At 39.0% G+C, this 23,115-nt stretch overlaps 1 protein-coding gene across 1 annotated transcript in view; it reads right to left on the bottom strand.

Annotated features, from left to right (window-relative positions):
- Nucleotides 1-22,836, bottom strand: part of PAPSS1 (3'-phosphoadenosine 5'-phosphosulfate synthase 1) — a 54,969-nt gene extending 32,133 nt beyond the window's left edge. Inside the window, exons 1-5 of the mRNA XM_032997698.2 lie at nucleotides 22,650-22,836; nucleotides 15,684-15,798; nucleotides 10,866-11,101; nucleotides 9,363-9,501; nucleotides 7,178-7,296 (exon numbers count right to left, since the gene is read on the bottom strand). Of these exons, the coding sequence (XP_032853589.2) occupies nucleotides 7,178-7,296; nucleotides 9,363-9,501; nucleotides 10,866-11,101; nucleotides 15,684-15,798; nucleotides 22,650-22,709 (669 nt within the window). The 5' untranslated portion in view covers nucleotides 22,710-22,836. The remainder of the gene's footprint in view (nucleotides 1-7,177; nucleotides 7,297-9,362; nucleotides 9,502-10,865; nucleotides 11,102-15,683; nucleotides 15,799-22,649) is intronic.
- Nucleotides 22,837-23,115: the final 279 nt, after the last annotated feature.

The following is a 23,115-nucleotide window of genomic DNA, read 5'->3' as shown; positions in this document are numbered from 1 at the left end:
TCTGTAGCAAGACCTTGTTCATTAAGCAATTTTTACTCATTTAAAAACTATCACTTTTGCAAGATTATGACACATTGTTAGCCAAGCTGTTGGCTTGAGTAACTAGAGTGAAACATTCTGACAAGAGACTGGGTTTTCTTCTAAACTTTAAGTACCCCATATAACATTCACCTAGTAAGCATTTCAGCATTAGGTGCACTTTTTATGACTTATTGATGCGTACATTATCTACAGTAGAAAGGAAGACTCAATGATTTTATACTTGCTAAAGAAGTTTAAAAAAAAGAGACTGAGCCTTTCTAAATTTAAGTCATTCACTACACAACATGCATTAGAAGTGGTAACATGGAAGTAAAAAAAAAAAAAAAAAAAAAATATCTTTCTCAACTGAAAGTGATTAATACAGGAATATAGATTAAATGTATTACCTACAGCTAATGACATAACACCAGTATCCTAATCTATATACTATCACTTAGAACATTTAAATGTGAGGTCATCTGTCAATACATATGCAATGAACTGAAATCTAGTTTTATAACCAGAATACTACAGAATATCAAATTTTTTATTTGAAAAAAATTCATTTTCCTCCATGCTTTTTAAACAAGACATCCTCACTCCATAATGCTCAAGACTCAACACCTTAAACTTCTCCTAAGATATGAATATAAGGATTAAAACGATAATTTAAAAAAAAAAAAAAGGCAGAAGGCTATCATGACAAAACTTTAAAGAGTCTCCTCTGACAAAGGATGGTGTAAAATGTCAAAACCCAGTCAAATGTTCAAATGATATACAGTAGCAAAAAAAAAAAAAAAAAAAAAAAACAGTGAATAGCAGCAGACAGTTCTTTTTAAAACATGTTTTTCAAAGTTTTGGAAACTTTTGTAAAGTAATGCTTTACTTTTTGAGGAAAAAAAAAAAAAAAAAAAGCTCAACCTTACAACAAAGTGTATATAAACCCATAACAAGAATAAAGATATTGTATTTATTTTTCCAGTATATGCAGCCCAGAGTAAACAGGTATGCATGTAGCAAACACAAAGTTTGCTGAAGAATTGTAAAGCATTTATCCAGGCATTTATCAGACATTAGGCACTACCTCTGTGGAAAGTAAAACAAAGGGAGAGGGATGATGAAAGCAAGCGGGAGATAAAATAACTGCGGAAGTAAAAAGACATGGTGAGTCTCACTGACTTACATTATTCGTATCTTCACAGACAAATAAAAGAAAAACAAATTAAACTAGCACTTAGAAGTTGTGTTTCATATAGAAATGTCCATTCCATTACAAATCAGACATCATTTGGGATGCTGATTTTATTAGATAGTAAGTTAGACAAAACCTGCCTTCTATTTTCTCTGCCTGAGTAGCAGCATTACAGCCCAGGAGAGCTGCAAACTCCTGTCACAGCAATAATCCCAGAACCAAATAAAGGTATTGCTTGCTGTAAAGAACAACAGACCTTACAAGCACAGTATAATGACTGAGTACACATTATGTTGCTTCACAGAAGATTCCCCTTTGAACCCTAGTTCATTACTATGCTTGAATGTCCTAATTTTACAAACCATTAAAAGCTTAAAATTAATGTGCCTATTAAAAAGGTCTCTTCAAATATTATCCTGTTTTTAGTGTCCCACTAATGGGAAAAACAACGGAGAAAAAGGTTTCACACTACAGTTTCTGTCAACCTACCTCATTATAAGGATTAAAACAGCTTGAAGACAGTCCTAGCAACACTGAGTCAGACATTTAGAGAATTTGTAGGATTAGTAAACCTAGACTCCCTTGCAGACATAAAAATGGTATTTGAAACAACATCTTAGATTAAAAAAACCCAACAACATCAAAACACAGTGGCAAGAGGAACTGAATCCATAGGTCTTGAAACTGTAATAAATTTTAGGAAAATGCTAGGCTAGCAAGCCATCTAGTGACCACTTGCAAGTAGTAACTTTACTCAAAGGTTCATTCTACCAAAGGACAAGTTCTACAATATTCCTCAACATTTATTATTTCTCAATGGATTCATATAAACAGGAAAATAATAAAAAAAAAAAAAAAAAACCACACACACCAACTAGATGCTTTATGGGAATGTGCCTCCTCAGACTATGGCAGTAGGTACTTTGCTGATGCTAACATCCTCAACAGCCTGTAGAGAAAGGGCTGTCAGGCAAGTTTCCAGTAGACAGGCATTCACAAGTGACACCCAATTTACTTTACTGAATGTCTAGTCTTATAAATTCACATTAATTGAAGTGTGAGGCCACTGAATTATTTATATATGGAAAAAACAAACAGAAGTATTTGCTTGACTATAATAATCACTGAAGTTTTGGTACCTACAGTTCACGGGGAAGTTTGTCAGTACTTTTAAGCATGGGGAAATCTGGAAAGTGCAATGACAGCCATGTTCTTAACAGAGAGGTATGATTTTCTGGACTGAAGGCCTCTTCTCTGCCCATCAGTTGTGCTCTATCACATTTTAAATTCACTTGAGCTATAGAAACACTTCTCTTCTGCCAACAAGAAGAATTTCTGACCCTGACTGTTCACTGTTATTTCTCTCAAATGTGTAAAGACATCCTTTATACGTTTGTTTTAGTCAAAATAAGTCATGTTTAGCTTACATAGTGCATCTATATCAACCTAAATCATTTTGACTGAAAACATCAAGAAATACTCATAACAAACCTATCAGTCAGCAGATCTAATTGGATGATTGTTGCCTAAGTGAAGTCTCTGCAATTAACACAGAATGGCTCTGAACCAAAATGTTGTCTGTGCCTTTTCCCAGAATACAAAAGTTAAAAACAAAAGAAAGCAGAATAAATAAGTAACAAAAATAACACCATCACAGTATTTAATAATTACACAGTTCAATGTAACTGAAGCTTGTTCTTCAATAACTCCAAAATTATACATGCTTTTTTACCAATTTGAGCTACCGAAATCTATTTCTATAAAATTCAGTAGTATATTTTCAGAACTATCACAACCAAAGCACACATACCTCAAAAATAGGAAATCCATAACTTAGAACATAGGTGTCGTGGTTTGGGCCTGGTTGGCAGCCAACCACAATGCAGCAGCTCTCTCTCCCATCCCCTCCGGCAATGAGAAGGGACAGAGAGCCAGGCTTGGGGTTCGAGATAGGACTGGGATGGGGACAAATTTCCCCTTTATGATCATGAGCAAGAGGCACACTCGTTAGGGGAAGAAAAAAAAAGAACATACATTTATTACACACACTAACAACACATAACAGAGTAGGACAGTGAGAAGCATTGCCACATTTTGAGAACACCTTCCCCCCACCCCTCCCTTCTTCCCGGGCTCAGCTCTGCTCCCGATATCTCTACCTCCTCCCCCAGTGGCGCAGAGGCAGGGAATGGGGGGTGCAGTCAGTGCTGCCACTTTCTTCATCTTCGGTGAGGGGAGTGTCCGGAACTTGTTCCTCCTGCTCCATCGTGGTCCCCCTCTCACAGAAGACAGTCCTCCACAAACTTTCTCCGACATGAGTTCCTCCCATGGGCCGCAGCGTTCCCCACACTGCTCCGTCATGGGTCACTAACTTTCTCCGACTGGGTTCCCTCCCACGGCTGCAGCCCTTCCCGAGCTGCTCCGGCGTGGGACTCCCCCGCATGCTGCAATCCTCCCAGCACTGAATTACAACAGCGGGGCTGCCTTTTCCCATGAGACCCCGGCCTTCTTCGGGCACAGAACCTTGATTATGCCGAGCAGGAGCCACAGGCCATAAATCAATGTCTGCTCCACCGTAGATCTTCATGGGTGGCGGAGGGGGCCGCCCTGCCGTCTCACCACAGGATACAGGGGGGTCTCTGCTCTGGCACACCTCCCCCCTCCTTTCATCCTCCGTTCCTCCACTGACCTTGGTGTTCATGCAGCTGCAGCAACTCCTCCTCCCAAGTCCCACTGCACGTCACCACATCCCTTCTTAAATACATTATCGCAGAGGTGCAGCTGATTGGCTCAATTTCCCAAACAGAAGTGGAGCTGACTTGGAGCTGGTGGAGCTTCGAGAAGCTTCTCACAGGGGGCCGCCCCGATAGCCCCCTCCCCTGCCACCAAAAAACTCCACCTCTCACTCAACCCAGGACAATAGGAAGTTCTGCTTACTCTCCTAAGTATGAGAAGAAATCAGTGTTTTATTGATGTGGGAATTACAGAAATGGAATACTAAGGGTGTTTTTTTAAATTGTGCTTAAAAGCTTATACTGGCTTATGTTCAATTCTGGCTTACATCTTTACTGTTGTGTTTTAATCTTCACTGTAACAGTACAAAACTAATAGTATAATCCTGTATATCCTTCACACAGAGCATGGGTTTTTTTCCCCAACTTCTCAAACCAAATTACTATTATCCTTTTCACGGAGAGGCCTCTCAAGGTCATCTAGTCCAGCCTCCTGCTCAAAACTGGTACCAGTAGAGTAGACTGCTCAGTAACTTGGCCAAACAAGTTTTCAATATCACTGAGGATGCAGCATCCAGAAAGTCTCTTGTTCTAATATTTGATCATCTTTGTAGTGAAAGGTCTTTTTCTTCAATGTCTAGTTTCAATTTCCTGTGTTTCATCTCACGTCTGTTGCCCCTCATCCAGCCCTCATGCACCTCTGAAAAAAGTCTTCATTGGTCTTTGCTAGATTCTCCCATTGGGGTGCTAGAAACAGGAACAAGACCTTCTTTAACTTTCTCTTCTCCAGGCTGAACAAGTCCAGTTCCCCTCAGTCTCTCTTTGTACAATGACATGCTCCAGCCCTTGACCATCTTGGTGGCCACTCACTCAACTCACTCTAATACATCAATGTCTATCTTCTGTGGATGAGGGAGAAGGGCACAAACCTAGACATGGTATGCAGATATGGTCTCAGGTGCCACATAAAACAGCAGAATTTCTTCTCTCAACCTGCTACTACAGTACAGTATGCAGTTGGCCTTTACTGCATGGGCACATGTTTTCATAATGCTGATGAATGTTTTCATAATGCTGAACAATTTATTTCAGTTCTTTTGTATCCTCCCCATGTCTTTGGAAGACAGATACTTTGCTTAGTTATCAAAAAGCTGAGTTATTCCACACAATGTCAGCATATATCAAAGTTAAATGCTCGGTATGCTGCAAGTTAATGTCATTGTACTGTATTTCATACAAATGCTTACTTCCAGCATTATAAAACATTTATAAAATCCCCATGGTCTGCATTTTGTCTTATGAATCCCAGGTAGTCCCACCTAATCACCTTTTGCTGTAGGTATTTGGTTTGAACACTGTGTCCAAACAAACAGCAGATATATTTATATATGATTTTTAAATGATTTTGAAAGCAGGAGACAGGAAATAAAGCAGCTGGCTATAGTCAACTGTGTCAAATATACTCGACTGAACCTGTAATGTCTGCTCCATGTGAATGTTACAGATATTAAAAATACCAAGCTCCCATGTTGGCAAGTTTCTCAATGCAAAGATGTTTTGGAGACTGCTATAATTCATTTCAAAGACCAAGGTGATCAGAGTATTATTTATTATCAAATTTTTGATAGGTGAATAAGGACCTAGACAAGATTGAAAACTTTGCTCCAGAAAGAATCATTGTGTTGTTACAGTGATAGCTGCAGCATAACTGGATGTTAAAAAAACAAACAAAAAAAAAAAAAAAAAAAAAAAAAAACACCCCAACAGGTGTACCAAAACAGCAGAATTCATTTCTACATATTTTCAAGAAACCAACAGCCTTAAGCTTCAAATCTTAAAGAGACTGATCTTATAAAACCACAACAAAGAACAACACTTCTACTTTGCTCCAAATTCTCACCACTCCAAAACACGGAATTTGAGTACAGTTGCAGGGAACTATGTGAATATAGTTAAGAAATCAGTACTATAAGATACTATGAGGACCACCTTCCCAAACACAAGTAAATTTTAAGCTCAGATAAGAACCTGGCTATAACTATTGGGGGATAGGTGGGACATGGAAGAAGGGACATACACTCACGTACACTCATGGTGGATTCATCTAAAGAGTAGCAGAAGTATATAATCAGCTTCCAGTTTGGGGGTTGGTATTCACAGAGCCACCATAAGTTGGTGTCCCTAAGAATGAGACTTTTACCCAAAAGTAGTTAAAAGTTTCAAGTTACCTACTGGAAATCCAACTCTTTCCTTGTACACTTTTATACTTCACTAACAATAAAAGTGCCGTTCCTAAGCTATAACTTCTTCAGAAAATATTTTCCAGGCTAAATATTGAACTTACTCTTTAGTAAGGGAATACAAACTTTGTGCAAGGGGCTAGATCAGCTATATTTGTTGACAGTAAAAACAAATATGAAAACAATTCAATTTTTACAGCTAAACACTTGCACTAGGCTTGCCTGACTCCACTGGAAAATATCAGCAGATTGAAACTCAAATTTATCAAGCTCAAAAGCCACACAAGCTTTTCTGACTGGGGAAAAAAAAAATAAAATAGTACGCAATCACTGATTTGTATAGTACTGAAAACAGTTGGGGGGAAAAAAAAAAAAAAAAACAAAAAACAAAACCAAAAACTTTTCCTATGACTCAGACTCAGCAGCTTTACGAGATACTCATTAGTACCTTGCATTCTAGGTCCCTAAAAAGAATTTTGAAGTATCTATTGCATTTACATGCAAAGAAACCAAACCAGGTAACCCTCCAAACCAAGTTATACAACCCAAGAACTTCCCAGATTTAACAGCTGCTTGTTACTTCTATTTCTTTGTGGCTACCTGTTTTTCTTCCACAAAGGACTGAAAATGTTTTTGGAAAAGACCTGATAAATTTGTTTCAGAGCTCTTTTCAAATATTATGGAAAACTGTAAGAACCAAAATAGTTCCAGTACCTATAAAAAAACGTTTCAAATTCTTGTTTAATCAATATAGTTGTGTATATCTGTCTATATATATATATACACACACACATCTTTTCACAGCTACTGAAACAAAACATCCCAGATGATTTTTAATGCTGCTGGCCTACAGCCTTTTTCTTTATTAATCACAATGCAGTATTAAAGAAGACATGCAGACACGGCTTGTTCCAACTAAAGGAAGCCTACAGAAATTACAGGCACAAATGCTTTGAAAAAATTTACTAAGACATATCTGAATTTCTGCTCACCCTCTCTTGAAGAAGTTCCACAACTTGTTGTATACAATCATTCACATCACAGGAATCAGTTTTCAGCACAAGCTCTGGGGCTTCTGGTTTTTCATACTCAGAGTCAATCCCAGTAAAACCTACAGAACAGAAGACAAAAATCTTGATGACTTTTTCCAAAAGATGACTCAACTTTAACACTGTTCATAGTTTTCTATGTTTCTAAAGCAACAAAACAGGCAAGATGATAGAGTTTAATCTTCTTTAATACAGGTTTCTTAGGGAAATCAAGAGGTTTTTTATCAGACCACCTGTTAATCCTACATGACTGCATCAAACCAGCATTCTATAACATATACCTAGCACCTTTTATTGGTGAAGTTATTTGATTTATACTGTGAATAAAGAAAGGAGCACTGGCAGAAGAACTGTACACATTGACATGGAGATAGTCATTCATTAGCTGTCCTTCATTCTTAGCTGTGATTGTTGGGGTTTTTTTGAACACAAAGCCTGATGTTGAACAACCAGTATATATATGTTTACACTCATGCCACCGAGCAGTACTCTGAAGAGTAAGAAATCCCAACACCTATTACATTAGTTTAGCTATTATACCCATCTTAAGATAACTGTTAATGTAAGTAGATGTGTACGTTTATCATAGTTATAATAACTATTGTCACAGACTGTAGAAGCTACTAGTGACACTGGTTCTGGCCTTCTTAGCTAGCAATCTGCTTTGAAACAGAGGAGATTCTGACTGACCATGCATAAACAAGAAAAAAATCAAGTCCAAAGGCAAAGCATGCAAGCACTACAAGTCAGATCTGCAGCAGAAGTATCAGCTGAATTACAGCAATTGAACATCTACATCCTTTACAATTGAACACACAAGCATTAAAACTTGAGTTTTTCACTTTAGACTTAAATACTCAAAATTAGTAGCTTCATTCACCATCTAAGAAAAAGATCAATTGTTGCAGTACCCTATGTAATAAAGAAAGGCCAGTATATGTTCCAAAAACCATATACTTTGTAAATATCTGATTATTGAAGGAATGGGGATAAGGGGCAAAGTGTCCCATTACCGTTGCCAGAGAAAATAGAAGTTAACAGTTGCTAACATTCCTTGTTAACAGGCAAATTCATCTTATTTTCCTCCTTCATATATCAGACATGTCATAAGATACAGCTACTGCTAGACCCCCTTGTAGCTTACTCAGGCACTTCATAGCTCACTACTATTTCTGAAGTAACCCAATTCCATCATGGGACTTTTAAAATTAACAAAATATTGAGGAAGTTTTACAGCACGAATAAGGATTCTGCACACAACTATATCTTTGTATCATGCCATCTCAATTTATCTTGCTTTGATTCTAAGCAAACCTGAGTTCAGCCTTATTTATTCCTCATCTTCACGTGATACATTTGGTAGTACTAGAAGAATCAAGCAACCAATAACATGGAATGTCTTAGACTTCTTGACTTTTATATCACTTTTGATTAATGGTGAGTTCATCATTATGGCATCTGCAAACTCAGTCCCTGAAAGTGATTACTTTAAAAAGTGCTTTTCTTCTTAATATGGGTAGAAGAGTATTATTGTTAACCTCTGCTAACTGTAACACAGAGCAAAGAAGCACTCGAAACAATATCTGCAATGAGTGATCACATATTTAAGCTTTTTTTATTGCAGGATGTACTTAAGTCTTGATCTGGGGCTGGCTATAGGAAATAATTTTTATGGGCATCAGCTCAGAACCCTAATTTCAAAATAAAAGTTAGACTCTTCAGAAGTGATCTTAATGGTCTTCACAGAAAGATAGTGAACATGCTTTTTGGAAGAAGTTAGGAGCTCTTATTAATGCATTTCTTTATAGACTTGAGAGAGAACCAGGCTCTTTTTTAATTAGTCAATGGACACACAAAGGAGACTAATCCTCAATTATAAGAATTTGCAAATAGAAACCATGTACTCTGCTCAAGGTTTTTTGGTGTGAGGAGAGCCACTTTTGCCCTTTACTGCCCTATGCATTTAACTAGTCAGTCGCACAAGCTAGAAGTCTGCTCAGTCCTGTCTCCAGTCCATGCTGCTTTTAAGGGTGGCAGACTAACAGACTTGAGCACGTCCACTTATGTGGAGTCAAATTACACCTATGTTTCACCTAGGTAGAGAGGATGTGACCACATCTAGGTTCACCTTTAATTTCTCCAGCCCTGGCTTTCTTATAGAGTCCTTTAACATCTCTCTGCTCACAGACGTGCAATGGAGCATCCACAAATACTTCAAAAAAAGGCAAACTTGCCCCTTCATGAATTCGTCTGGCATTATTACGATCCTGAAAGAAAACAGAAAAAACTCTAAAAGATAGCACCCACATATTGTTAATGTCTTTCTGCTTTCAAGGTTCATTTCAAAGAAGCTGATAGTAAAATGTAAACAAGTTTTCAAAGTTTGAAACAAGAAATATGGTTTGATCAACTGATGCCCTGCAAGCTACATCAGTTTGGCTACAGTTCATCACACGGTAAAAGCTGACGTGAAAATCTGAGATATTTTACATTAACCTGATTTATAAAAACAAAACAAAACCAGGTATAAAGTGAAGAATTTTCTATACCTGCCCTTATCTTAGGAGCTATATCCCCAACAGTTACATCTGTCTCACACCCTGTAGTCAGAGGAGGTATTATCTGCTGCTCCTGATACAACCACCCTTCTCCCCAGAGCACCAAATTTCTCTACATTCTTTAATCAGACAAGACTGGTATACTCCAAATATTATTTTATTTGTATGGCTTGTCGAGCATTGAAACAACTGGTAAATTTCATTTAGTGAACAAAAAAATTTTCAAAAAACCCACTAAACCCATCTCTCACTAAGTATGGTTATTTTTCCTCTTATATGAAGACTTCGTTTTACTGCAAGTTCTTGAGTTCCCCAATACATTATCAAAAGAACTATTTGTACCACTATAACTGAAGAAATAACACCCTCTCATCCTGTGAAACATCTAAGCTACAGTCCCTCAGTCGTTCTTCAAGATACTCAGTGTTCACATATCCTTTTTGTCTCTCCCATCTGTGTTCTCATACACAGATGAAAAAAGTCTTCACAAAACAATGTGAACATGGATTTAGTTTAATTTTCCATATTATCTAACATCATGTTGTACACACAGCATGAAATAAAGTAAAAAGAACTATGGCAATTATATATTCTTCTTTTAAGCCACTTGGTAAAATATAGCTCATACCATTCATTCACTGAAGACAAAGTTGCTTTTAAAAACAATTTGAGCCTTCAGATTAAGTGCATACCTAGTCTTCATATTTATAAAATACTGGAATCTACATGGATCAAACAAGATATTGTCATTTTAAGACTTTCTTGGAGTATCATTTGGGTTTGTTCTTAATATCAGATTAATAATTCTGCCTATTAGACTGAAGGACAGTTCCAGTTATAGGATTAACAAACTTTTTTAATAGTTAAGATTAATGTTTTTAAAATTTAAGTAATCATCTCTAAAAAGCATTTGTCAAAAAAAAAAAAAAAAAAAAAAAAAACCAAACAAAACAAACCAAAACAAAAAAAAAAAGTAAGCATTTAGTTCTGGCTAAGTTTAGAGAGGGTTTCCTGTAACTAAAATTCTGAGTGACCTTTTATCTTCACTTTATCTAGAAAGTTTTTGCATTTACCTGAGTATAAGGAGAGATGAAACTAGTAATGCACACCAAACCAGCATCTGCAAACAGCTTAGCAACCTCAGCAATACGACGGACATTTTCTTCTCTATCTTCTGGTGTGAAACCCAGATTCTTATTAAGGCCTTGGCGAATATTGTCACCATCTAATGTGTAGCATGGAATGCCATGGCATACTAAATACTCCTCCAGTGCCATGCTCACTGTAGTCTTCCCAGCACCAGATAGACCTAGAATATTCAATAATAAAATAAATACATAAGCAAAGAAACAAGTTAGGGCAAATTGTAGTACACATATCACTGCTGGTATGAAAAACCCAAAGTGACAAGCATCAGCAGCAGTGGCTTTCAGAGATGCTTACCTGCAATATACACCCAGTGCCTTTTACACAAACAATAGATATAAGCAGAGTAAGGCACAAAGTGAAGTATGCAATTAGAAGCAGATAAGAGAGTTTGGCCTTGAGAGCAGCTGACACTTACTGAGGTGGTACACATTGCCCAGGGCTGCTGCTAGCAGTTGTTACTACCTGAGCAAACTAAATTCAGAAGCCCAACACCGAGTTAAGGTGTTACATTTACATCAGAAGAAAACGATCTCACAGAGAAGTGAATTTCGGTCAGCAAAAGAAATGGGATCAGACCAAACAACACACTGTTCTTACTCCTTGCAGAGTAACAGCATTGAATTAAATACCATAGATACAACAAAACTCACACAAGATTCACACACAGCAGTCATGCTCCACTAACCAGCATGTGTTGACAACAAGCAAAGACAATTTTAATATTAAACTTTGGTCCAGTTCAGAATCTTCAGCAACAAACCTTTAAACAATTGTGAAGTCTTGCTGGCACTGAAAAGTCTACTGTTTGCTTTAAGTTGGAAATGTATTTAAATAATTTTACAGACTATATTTCAGGAGTTTATCTGGAGTACATGCTTCAGCTTATAGAGAGCAATCAATGCCTAAATGGGACACAAACTTAAATCTTCATAAGATGACAGTAATCCTTTGAGTAAGAACAAACAAACAAAAAAGTAATGGTAGTTTAAAAAAATAGCACTAATGAGTGAAGAAAAACGTTTTGCTCTTTATTAGTGGTAGTTAAGATTTATTCTAGCTTTCAGAGAAAGAAGCAAAAAAAAAAAAAAAAAAAAAAAAAAAATCACACAAAACTGCCGTTAGGTATTACTTCTAAGACCTTTACAGCAAAGGATGACAATCATGCCAACAAGCATGTTCTAAGAAAACACAAAATGCAAAGGAAACCTGGACAACTGCAATAGTTTAAGGCAATTTAAAGAGGAGTCATTACATTGGTTCCTCCTTCACTCAATCTAATATCCATAAGATGCAGAGCAGTCTACTGAAAACGTAAGAATATGTGTATCTTAGGACAAGTCCTACGTAAGAACTTAAGCCAACACCTCTCAAGAGCCTCACACATCCATCTCTCAGATTTCAGTAGGGTTTTGCTCATACTCAAAACTCTAAAAAAATCTGCAGAGTTGTGAATAGTGACCTATCATCATTTATAAAAGTTACCTACATTTTCTTGGACAGCTCAAGTTCCTTGTATCTATGTTTACCTGTCTACTCTGAAAAGAGCAACAGCTCTACATGATGAAGCTGAAAGTTATGACCTAGGCCAGAACCAGCTTTCAAAAGGGGAGGTCCTGATCTCTCTCCAGTCACACCATCCTACCTCTGTTATTCCACCACCTCTGGTGCCCATTAATCAACTCTTTGATAACCATTTTTTCTTCCCTCCCTTCCCCCCACCTTTTTTTCCTTTTTGTGTGTGTGGAGTGGTTGTGTTAAGTTCACTGGTGATTTATCAAGTTGAGTCAGCTCAAGGTGGGGCTGGTAAGCACTACAGCTCATGCAAGGCAAGAGAATGAAAGCAAGGCTGGAAATAGAACACTCTTCTTCTGGCAGCAATTAAGTACACCCCCATCCCAGAAAATAAGCATGGCAGTCCAAATTAAGATTTTACCAACTTCGTCATTTACTACTTATTGATGCAGTCTTTGACTTGTAATTTTTGTCCCCACATCAAGCTTGCTATTCACTCAAATGCTCTAGCTTTTCACACATCATTTGGTCTACAATGTGTAATGAAACACAAAACTTAATGTTATCTAATAATGAATTCTAAAAACAGCTTTTGAGCTGACAAGTCTTTAAAATAACTTACACTCTCAAAATTGCATATTATTTTACACATGAAAGTAACGCTTTTCCCTATTTTTTGATTCTTTCCTCAGGGATTTTTTTACTAGGACCCTCTGACTCAACAGCACAAGATATTAATTAGAATTTAGCGCTCAAATCTTCACTTAAAAATGAAAAGTGATCTCTGAAATAACTTTCTGTGCACTCCCACTCCATGAGTGCTGATGAGGTGAGATAATCTTGAAGGGAGTATACCCCTGTTTCAGCTTTTATTCTAAAACATAGCAGAGTTTTGAAGACTTGTGTTTGTACAGTTCTAGAATGGGTAACATTGTTTACTTCAATATCTACAGTCCATTTCACTCCCTAACATTAGTGCTCAAACATCTTCAGTAGCCTAACTTGCATGACACGCTCTTCTTAATACCTTAGAGCCTTCCTACTTTTCTGCATTCTACCACCACCCTTCTTCCTCCTGAAAAAAAAAAAAGTTGGGCATTAAGATTACATCTGTTTAAAAAGGATGATGATTGGTTTGTGTGTAGCAGTGTTTTGGTAGTGGGGGAGGGGCTACAGAGGTGGCCTCTGTAAGAAACTTTTCAAGCTCCAAGTCGGACTTGACTCTGGCCAGGGCCAAGACAATTAACCATAGTGGCTGTGCCTCTGCGATAATGGATTTAAGAAGGGGAACCTGGGAGATGGAGGATTTGTGAGGGAAATACCTATGCAAACGCCAAGGTCACTTGACAGAGGAGGAAGCAGGGAGGTGTGCTGGAGCGGAGACCCCCCTGCAGCCCATGGTGAGAGGGCAGGCTGTGCCCCTGCAGCCGTGGAGGTCCATGGCAGAGCAGATGCCCACCTGCAGCATGTGGAGGACCCCATGCCAGAGCAGGTGGCTGCACCCAAAGAAGGCCGGGACCAAGGGAAGCCTGCACTGGCACAAGTCTTTTGCTGGGAAGATTGCAGCCTGTGGGAAGAACCCACATTGGTGCAGATCATGAAAAGCTGCAGCCCATGGGAAGGACTCATATTGGAGAAAGTTTGTGGAGGACTGCCTCCTGTGAGAGGGACCCCACACTGAAGCATGGGAAGGGTGTAAGGTCCCTGAGGAGGAAGGAGCAGCAGAAACAACACTTGATGAACTGACCACAAGCCCCGTTCCCCACCTCTCTGCACTGCTGGGGGGGGGGAGGTAGAGAAATCAGGAGCAAAGCTGAGCCCAGAAAGAAGACAGGGGTGGGGGGAGGTGTTTTTAAGATATGGTTGTAATTCTCACTGTCCTATTCTGTTTGGAAATTAAGTGGTGGTGGTGAAAATTAAATTGATGTTCTTTTTTTTCTTCCCCTAAGGAGCATGTCTTTTGCCTGTGACCATAATGGGTGAGTCATCCCTCCCTGTCCTTGTCTCAGTCCTCGGGCCTTTTGTTTTATTTTGTTTTATTTTCTCCTCCCCATCCCTGAGGGAGAAGGAATGAGCGAGCAGCCACATGGTGCTCAGTTGTCCTCTGGGTTTAAACCACAACAACTAGTAAATGTTGCCATGTAGGTAACAAAGAAAATATTTTTTATTATGACCTTTTTCAAAAGGATATTAATGAATTACAAGGAGAAACAGAAAAGCAGCCTACCAGATCATTCCAGCATTGAGAGACAGGCTAGAGCTACATGACAGAATAGGAAGAGAAAGGGTTCCATTCTTTTACCAAAGAAATACATGACAGCAAGCTACGGTATCAAATCTGTTTGGAATGGCTCTCCACAATTCATTAGCAACCACTGCTTTACCTTTTACACATGTTCCTTAACACTAAGTGGGAACAAATCTTACTTAGTGTAGTAAGTTCTTCTAATACTTCATGAAGGTCTTTTGTATCACAATACAACATTGGTCTACATTTACAAACTAATTAAATAACACATTCTGTTATATTTATTTTTTTTATTTTCAGGGTTTTTTTAAAAAAAAAAGAAAACAAACAAACAAAAAAAAACCTCCAAAGGAAATATCTTAAAGCTCCCAAAAACTTTGAAAAACTGAACAAAAAAAAATCCTCTTACAGTTATGAAACAAAGATGTCTTCCAGAATTTACCTACCCCCTCTTCTTATAATCAAAACAATTCACTGAAAAAAACACATGGTGCTGATTTAAAAAATAACCCCCAGTATGCATTGCCTCAACGTGCAATTTCTGTCCAAAGGCATAGTTTTATGTTGAAATGTTATTTCAACCCAAGGAGACAAGAATGTTCCAAAAAGAGACCTTTACAGAAAAGATTCAGAAACACGGACTAAAATTTAAGTTTCATTTGTTAATAGGTTAAATGGACATTAAGTGCCAGAATTGATTAAAACACAAGAAAAACCCAAATCCAGACTCTAAAACTCAACTGGAATTAAGCAGTGGACAGTGCCAAATAAACAATGATCCTAGAGCACCCAAAAAAACACATTCTCAAGTTACTATCTGTCCCAGAGAAATTTCTTACTAGTCTACTTAAAAATAGTAATTAAACTTCATTGAGGTCTTAAATTCCACAAACATTCAACTTTGCATGAAAAATGGAGCTACACCTAAGTAGCTTTTCAGAAAAGTAACTACAAAAGGATCCTCAGAAATCTGTGACCGTACCTGTTAACCAGACTGTGCATCCACGAAACCCACTTCTTGTTCCTACCACTTGGCCTCTCTTATTCCTGCTGACATGATGAGCTTGGTAGGTAACATTGGTTGCCCTCTGCATTCCCTGTAAAGGAAGAAGTTGGTTACGTCTTTACCTTGTGAAAGTGTGAGCTGGCAAAGCATACTAAAACTTATTCACAGGCAGAAAGACTTGGAGATAGACTCTGGAAGTAAAGTCTTGTTTTTATCTTATGGAAGTAAAAATAATACCCAATCCATCAGCTGCATCACAGTTCAAAGGACACAAAGGAAATTAGAAAAGCTACTCATAGCAAACCACATCCTTTTTGCTCCTTCTGTGAGAATTGGGATTGCCAGGTTAATCAACTGCCACTTTCAAATACAACATATTTAAGGAAAAATCAGCTACAAAAATAGAGATGAACTGCTAGACTGGACTTCTATTAAAATAATTTAAATCTAAGAATATCAAATTGATTGCCTCTCTCTGAGCTAAAGGTTTCTGTCATAAAACAGCCACACATTTGCTCATTTTTAATTCTTAAGAGGCTTTTTCATTGCAAACTATACATGTATGGTACAACGTTCAGTTCAGCAGACACATGTCCAAACCACTCTGCCTTTACTTATTGTGTCTTCGGTCTCCAGAACTGAGACTGTTATATATTCTGAATGCTTAAAGAAAGTACTATTTCCAAGTGACTTTTAAAGTAAATTCTTTAATAAGATGGGATTTTTGTTAATATCATTTTCATTAAAACAAAGCTGGTTACAAACTTTCTTAAAACCATTTATTCATCATAATAAGCTGCTATACAAATATCTTAAGTAAGATGACACTGTTGTCAAACACATTTTACAATCTAAGGCGAGGAAGATCAGCCTCAGCATTCCCTGAAGTTTTAATAGTATCTAGTTATATGAACTTTGTTCATAAAAGATCAAGACCTTAGATAACCAGACAGAGGATGAACAATCAAACAGTAAAGAAGGCTTAAAAGGAAAAAAAAAAAAAGGAGGGTTGGGGGGAAGGGAGATATTAGTGATAGGTTAGTGATATATGTAATGCTGCTTTAATTTCTCTTGCTTACAAACTTATCACAACATGCTTGCACTATCTTCTCTTTCATCATTGTATCAGTGCTACCTGGAAAGGAAAGCACTTATGACATTTAATATAAAAGAGAGAAGGGAAGACATTCATCTACAAGGTACTAACAGAGCTATTCATAGTTTAGAGAGAAACACCAAAAAGTAGGGTTAACAGAAAAATGGCATCTACTTGTGGCTTCAAGAACTGCTGATACATCATTCTTCTGTAGAAGACGACTTATCAAGGTTATCTGTACCTTATTGGGAAGTTATGATTTGTGTGATTATATGTCCCCACTTCCATACACAGCTGGACTCATAGTTAATACAAACAGAAACTCAAGGTAGGAACAGATGTTCAAATTTTTAAATACGACTCTAATTCAGTGGTGACAGTCCAGCATCTAAAATTAGATGAAGTCTGAATACCGATCCATAAGAAACTACCACCTGCAAACACATTATAACCATACAAAATAAAATTATACTTGCTGATTGTGTTATCTTCAAATAATTTGCCTCCTAAAACAAAGCTGTTTTGCACATGGAGTCAGTGCAATGCAGCTAACTAAAACCAGAAGTCAAATAATCAAAAACTTTAAAAGTCTTTTTTCTTATAGTAGAAACAATTATGTACTACATAAAACTGGAGATCTCAGCAAGCATGAATTGTGGCATTAAAAAACAACAAAAATAATTTAGTATTTAGCTTTCAATTTAAAGAAATATATACTGTGCATAATGAATGTACATAGCAATTCAAATAATACATTAATAGCAACATTCTTTCTCATTAATTCCAGTTATACTGTATTGTACCAGGCACTGGATAAACAGGACAGCCTCAAAGCACAGCTTCCACACCACTGTCTCAATAAGCTTTTTTATATTAAAACGTAAAAACACACGTTTTGATTTTGGCTCCTGGCTACGAGTCAAATATCAGACTCAAATACTTTGGAGGTCAAATGTCTCATCCAAGAAGACTTCTTCCAGTCTGTATTCAGTAAGTTACAATTTTCTTTGTTTTCCAGAACTAGTAAAGCAGCAAGGAATCTGATCAGAGTATTGCACTAGGCTTAACAAAACACATGAAACCCTGAGGAAGCAGACAAGAGGGACTCTTAAAACTATGACAAAGAGACAACTTTTAAAACGAAAAAAAGAGTATCAAGTAACGAATTAGCAGAGATTACAAATCACAGCAGTGAGAAGGCCAACAGCTTGCTAGAATACAAGGCACATAAGTGCAACAGAGCAGCCAGCGAGTCAGCCGTGGGACAATAATCCATCTGTACTTCAAAAGCAGGAACCTAAGACTAAAGGTCAAAGTGCCCAAACAGTCTGAATGCAATGAAAAACACACCCATCCCCAGCAGCCCCAGCTTTTGTTTATGTGCGTGTGCACACAAGCAAGATAGCTCAGTACTACTCCTGGACAAAGCAGTAGCAATATCCTCCTTCCAAGAGAAAACAGCTTTTTATAGAGGTGCTCTGAAGAGTTAATAATTTAGCAAGTCATTCTCTCTTGCTGCAAAGAAACCTAGTAATGTTTCCTAATCACATACACTTTGCTGCTAGCTGATTCACTACCACCGAGCAACAAAAGCTGAACAATGGATCCTCAACAATACAAGTTTCTCTTTACTATCTCCAATACATTCACTTACTACAGATATTGATGTGGCACAGAAAAATACTCAGGAGCAGGAATCAGTGGCTCCATTGGCTGTGCTTTTAAATTATTTAGCCAGTCTTCAAATTCCTGTACATAACAGCTGATGAGTATCAATTGTTGAAATTAAATGGCCATCCAAAATGATAGCAGAAATAAAAGTACAGTCATTTCCTTCTATACTATATCAAAGCATCACTTGGCCTGGAGATCCGTATTACAAATGTTAAAAGAAATGAAACATAAGAAAATGACTATCAAAACCTCATTGTGATTAGCAAGTACTCCTTTAAAAAAAGCTATTTTAAACTTCTTAACCTAATTACATTCACTATAATAGCCACTACTGAAAGGACACACTAGATTTTTGTAAAAAGGCTAATGAAAAAAAATGTCAAAGGTCTATTTATCTGCTTTTTTTACAACCATCAGAAATTGCCTGACTCACCCACAAAAATATTTCTTCCATCCCACATTACACATTAACTGCTTCTGCGCTACTTATACAAACACTACATTTTAATATTTTCCCTCCTACTCACCATGTTAAATAGAAATTATGCTCCAGTCCACTGTGTTTCATTCTAACTATAATGTCAAATGAGAAGGTAAACATATCCTTCTTTTCTTCTCCCCCACTGTGCTAGTTTGTTTCTCACGTGAAATCTGAAGTGCCATAATAAGCTAATATCTTTGTACAGAAGATAAAAAAATTGGAGTATTAAAGTAACAACCCTTTCACAGATGTGCACTGCAGAGCTGTAATGATAAGACAGCAAGAAAAGATGACACTGCAGCTTACGTTTTTTGGCATAAAGGTAACCTTTTAGCTTTTCAGGTAGTTGACTGGGGAAATGAATACAGACATCTAAGAACGATAGGAACAGAAGAAAGATGGACATCAAAAGGAAATACTAACTCTATCGCTTTCTCTATGTAAAGATTTGCCAAGATAGTCTCGACTCATTTTCCTTTCTTATCTTATTCTTATCTTGATGTTTTGCCCAGTTGCAACTATATTTTTTTTTTTGCCAAAGCCAAATCTGACTATCAGTGCCAAACACCTTTGACATAAGAACTCAGATCAGACATCCAGATGAAGAAGAGCAAACCCAAGTTGCAATGCCAAGATCACAGAGAGCAAAAAGAAAAGCTTATTGCTTCATTGTTAACAGACAGATCTCTACACTGTCATAAACTGCATTTATTCTTCATTACTTCCGAACAACAATGAAACACTGTGCTTCTACAATCACTTTACACCAAATTTTATCTTTTCACAAAGCAAGATCCTCTGGGGTAGGAGTAAAGCTTTCGATGGCAAGCAGAGACTCCCTAAGGTACAGCAATAACTTGAAACAGCTTTGAGCTTGGAAGCATCAGGAAAGAACTGTGTAAAGAACATGCATGGTTTCTATACAAACCATACACACTCAAGAAGCTGTGACTAATTCCATATTCTTCTGCTCTAAGATGACAGTGTTGATACCTAACAACTCCCATAAGCTAGCAACAGCAACACATCCAGCATCACCTCTGAAATATAGTCTTAGCTTTAATGCCTTTCCCATTTCCCGATGATCTTTGGTACTTTCTAGGTCATTTGCCAGGTTGTTCACCATGTGCCTCCTATAAGCCAGCAATACCACAGTAACAACACATTTTTATGACATTTCTTCTTCAGCACTTATAACCAAATGGCAGGGTTTTTTTCCCTCCAAACTGCTCTTCTCAATAGCAAAACAACTCAAATGGACTGAACACTGTTCATTTTCTTTGTCTGCTTACAAAGCAAGGAGAATAGACACAGTTCCAACAAAAATTTTACTGTCGCAAATGTTAAAAGAGGAGCACTTGCCCCGAGATTCTATTTGATCACATATTTAGATGAGGTTTCAGGACCTGTTCACCATAAGATCTGCCAGGCATGCCTTCCAATAGCTACTTTCTCAAATTCTAGTTTGAAAATTTGTACTTTGATTAGGACAACTGTGGTTGATGAAGAAGGCAAGCCCAAAAATGATAACTGAACAATAAGATGTCTTACAGTTATTAAAAACCTAACAATTCACCAATCCATATTCTGCCATTTCATTACATTTTCTCCCACTTACAATAAAAATTGTTACTTTTATCCTCAAAATTGCCCTCCAGAACACAGTTTGGCACAGTGATACTGATACAATAAGGCATCTAAACACCTTCACATATAGCACCACCCAATCTGTCAAATGCATGCTCTCCTGTCACTTACACAGATTTGCTTATCTTTGCCAGATGTTCTAATGCTGAGACAATTTCAAAAATCACAGCAACAGAAAACAGCCAGAATCTTCTACAGTACTGTGGATACAAGCAACTCAGTAATAACTGTACTATAAGGAGTGTATCTTCACTTGTCACCTGCTGCAGTAACAGCACGACCAAAAGCAGGGTCAGTTTATGCACCAATGTTGGAACACAGTCATTGGCTGGCATCAGAGGGAATAGACAAAAATGAAGCCAGAAATGTCTCCACTGAAAATACTCTCAGAAACAAGAGCTAGAGCAAGTTCTCATTAGAATTCACCTGAAAAATAATGCAACACCTCAAACATGTTAGAAATTCGAGCTACACTAAAGAAAGTGTTCCCCAAGTCTTCCTACCCAGTGTAGTAGCAGTATTTGTGGCTCTGTTGGGTGGTGCTAGGTAACCTGGAGTTTGCTGTGATGAGATGGGCCTGGCGAAGGGATCTCCACAGGCAGAGGTGTATTTTGAATAGTGTTGGATGCCCAGAGAATGTTTGGAAGACAAGGCTCTGCCTACCCTGCTAGAGGCTGTCGATTCCATCGAGGTATAAGAAGTCTCTTTGACTTTGCTCTCAGCTGAACAGACACGGAATCAGAAGTACCAGAACATTTGTGTGTGGAGCATGTGAATCAGCAACATTTTTGTTCCTGGTGAAGCTTATTGGGTTAGAAAGAGCACTTCATCTGAGGTCTTCTGAAGAAAGAAGGGGAAGCGGAAAACTTCCTCTGCCTGCCACGTAACATAGAGGGGGTTGCTAACCTCAGCTGAACTCAGCAAACACTTAACGTCAGTTAACTTTTTTTTAATTTAGGATCTCCCTGGTTAGGACAAATCCATCTTGGTTTTGCTTCTGACAAGTTAAATGATACAGAGTAACTTTTGAATACACTTTGTTACACCCACCAGACATGATCTATTTCACTATCTTGGTAAATTCCAATTTTGCCTTTTCCTCATAGAAATTTAAACAATGTAACTTACCAGTTACTCTTATGTAAACAAGTTTGAACTTGTACACAGTGGAAGAGGCTTTGGCAGGCACAGCATCTACTGAATGCTCTTTAATACAATACCAACCTCCCCGTTTTTCAGGCAACCATGAGACTCTCTTCTTCTTTAATAGATTTGTCATTTTAACAATGAAGTTGTGACCTGTACTACCCACAGCAAGACTTCAAAGACTCTTTTACACTGTTACTTTCATATCAAATGTTGTCTGGATCTTATCTCATCTGCTTCAGCTCAGCACTGTTTAAAAGAAATCATACTTCCCCTTCCCCCCCCCCCCATTTCTCTTAAATCATCAAAAGTATCAAATGTTCTCAAAGGGCTGCAATGTGTCTTCTAAATAGCTGCATTTTGGTCTTCACTGTAAAGCGATCTTCCCCCATCTTTATAAACAAGAATGAAGGCTTTGGTTAGATTTTTTTTTTTTAAACCCCGTCTCGACAGTTTTCCACATCACACCCACCATACAAAGAACCTCAGTCTTTGGCCGGCCCAGGTTTATGAATGGCCGCATTGTACATCGCATTCTGAAGTCCTCCTTCTTCCCAAAACGCTGGAAGCCGAAGGCTCACGACGGAAGAGGCAGGGAGGAAACCGCCCAAACCCCGGGTCCAGTCCGGGGGCGCCTCCCGCCTTCCCCCGCTGGCAGCCCCCCGGGGTCGCCTCAGGGAGCCCCGCGCGCCCGTTCCGTTAACGTTCCCGGCTCGCGGCGCCCCGCGCGCTGGCAACTGCCGCCCGCGCGTGCCCTCGGGCCCGCATCCCTCCCCGCCCCGCCCCGGCGGGGACCTTCCCCGTCCCGGCTCCCACTGCCGCCCACTGCCACATCACCACCGAGCCCGGCCGCTTCTTCCCTTCCCTCCCCGCCGCCTGGCCCGCTCCCCCAGCTCACCCAGCTCGGCACCCTGTTGCTCAGCTTCACTTTCTTGCACTGGCTCTCGGGCAGCTCCATGGCCGCGGCGGCAGACAGAAGCGGAAAGACAACGCGCCTTCCCCGCAGATGCTCGACGCGATCGGCGCCGCTGCCGCCGGGGAGCTGCGCCTCGGCCGAGGGCGGTGCGGGGAGGAGCCGCGGCCGGCAGGGAGGGAGGGAGAGAGAGGGCGGAGCCCGGCCGCGCGCGTGCGCCGGGGCGGGAGGCGGGCGTTTCCGCCGCGGCCCCTGCGCGCGCTGCTGCCCTTGGCGGGCGGCGGGGGCGAGCCGCGAGCCCGTGCGCGCGGGGCTGCGCGGTCAGCCGCGCGCGGGCGCGAGCCGGGGCGGCTGCTCGTGCTCGTGCTCCTCTTGCTCTTTCTCCTCTTGCTCCTCTTCCTCCTGCTCCTCCTCCTCCTGCTCTTGCTCCTGCTCCTCCTCCTCCTGCTCT

Source organism: Tyto alba, unplaced genomic scaffold (genome assembly GCF_018691265.1).
Source record: "Tyto alba isolate M040663 unplaced genomic scaffold, T.alba_DEE_v4.0 Super-Scaffold_23, whole genome shotgun sequence".
In the NCBI taxonomy this organism is placed as follows: domain Eukaryota; kingdom Metazoa; phylum Chordata; class Aves; order Strigiformes; family Tytonidae; genus Tyto; species Tyto alba.
The sequence above is the reverse complement of the archived record's forward strand: the minus strand, read 5'-3'. Positions and strand labels throughout refer to the sequence as shown.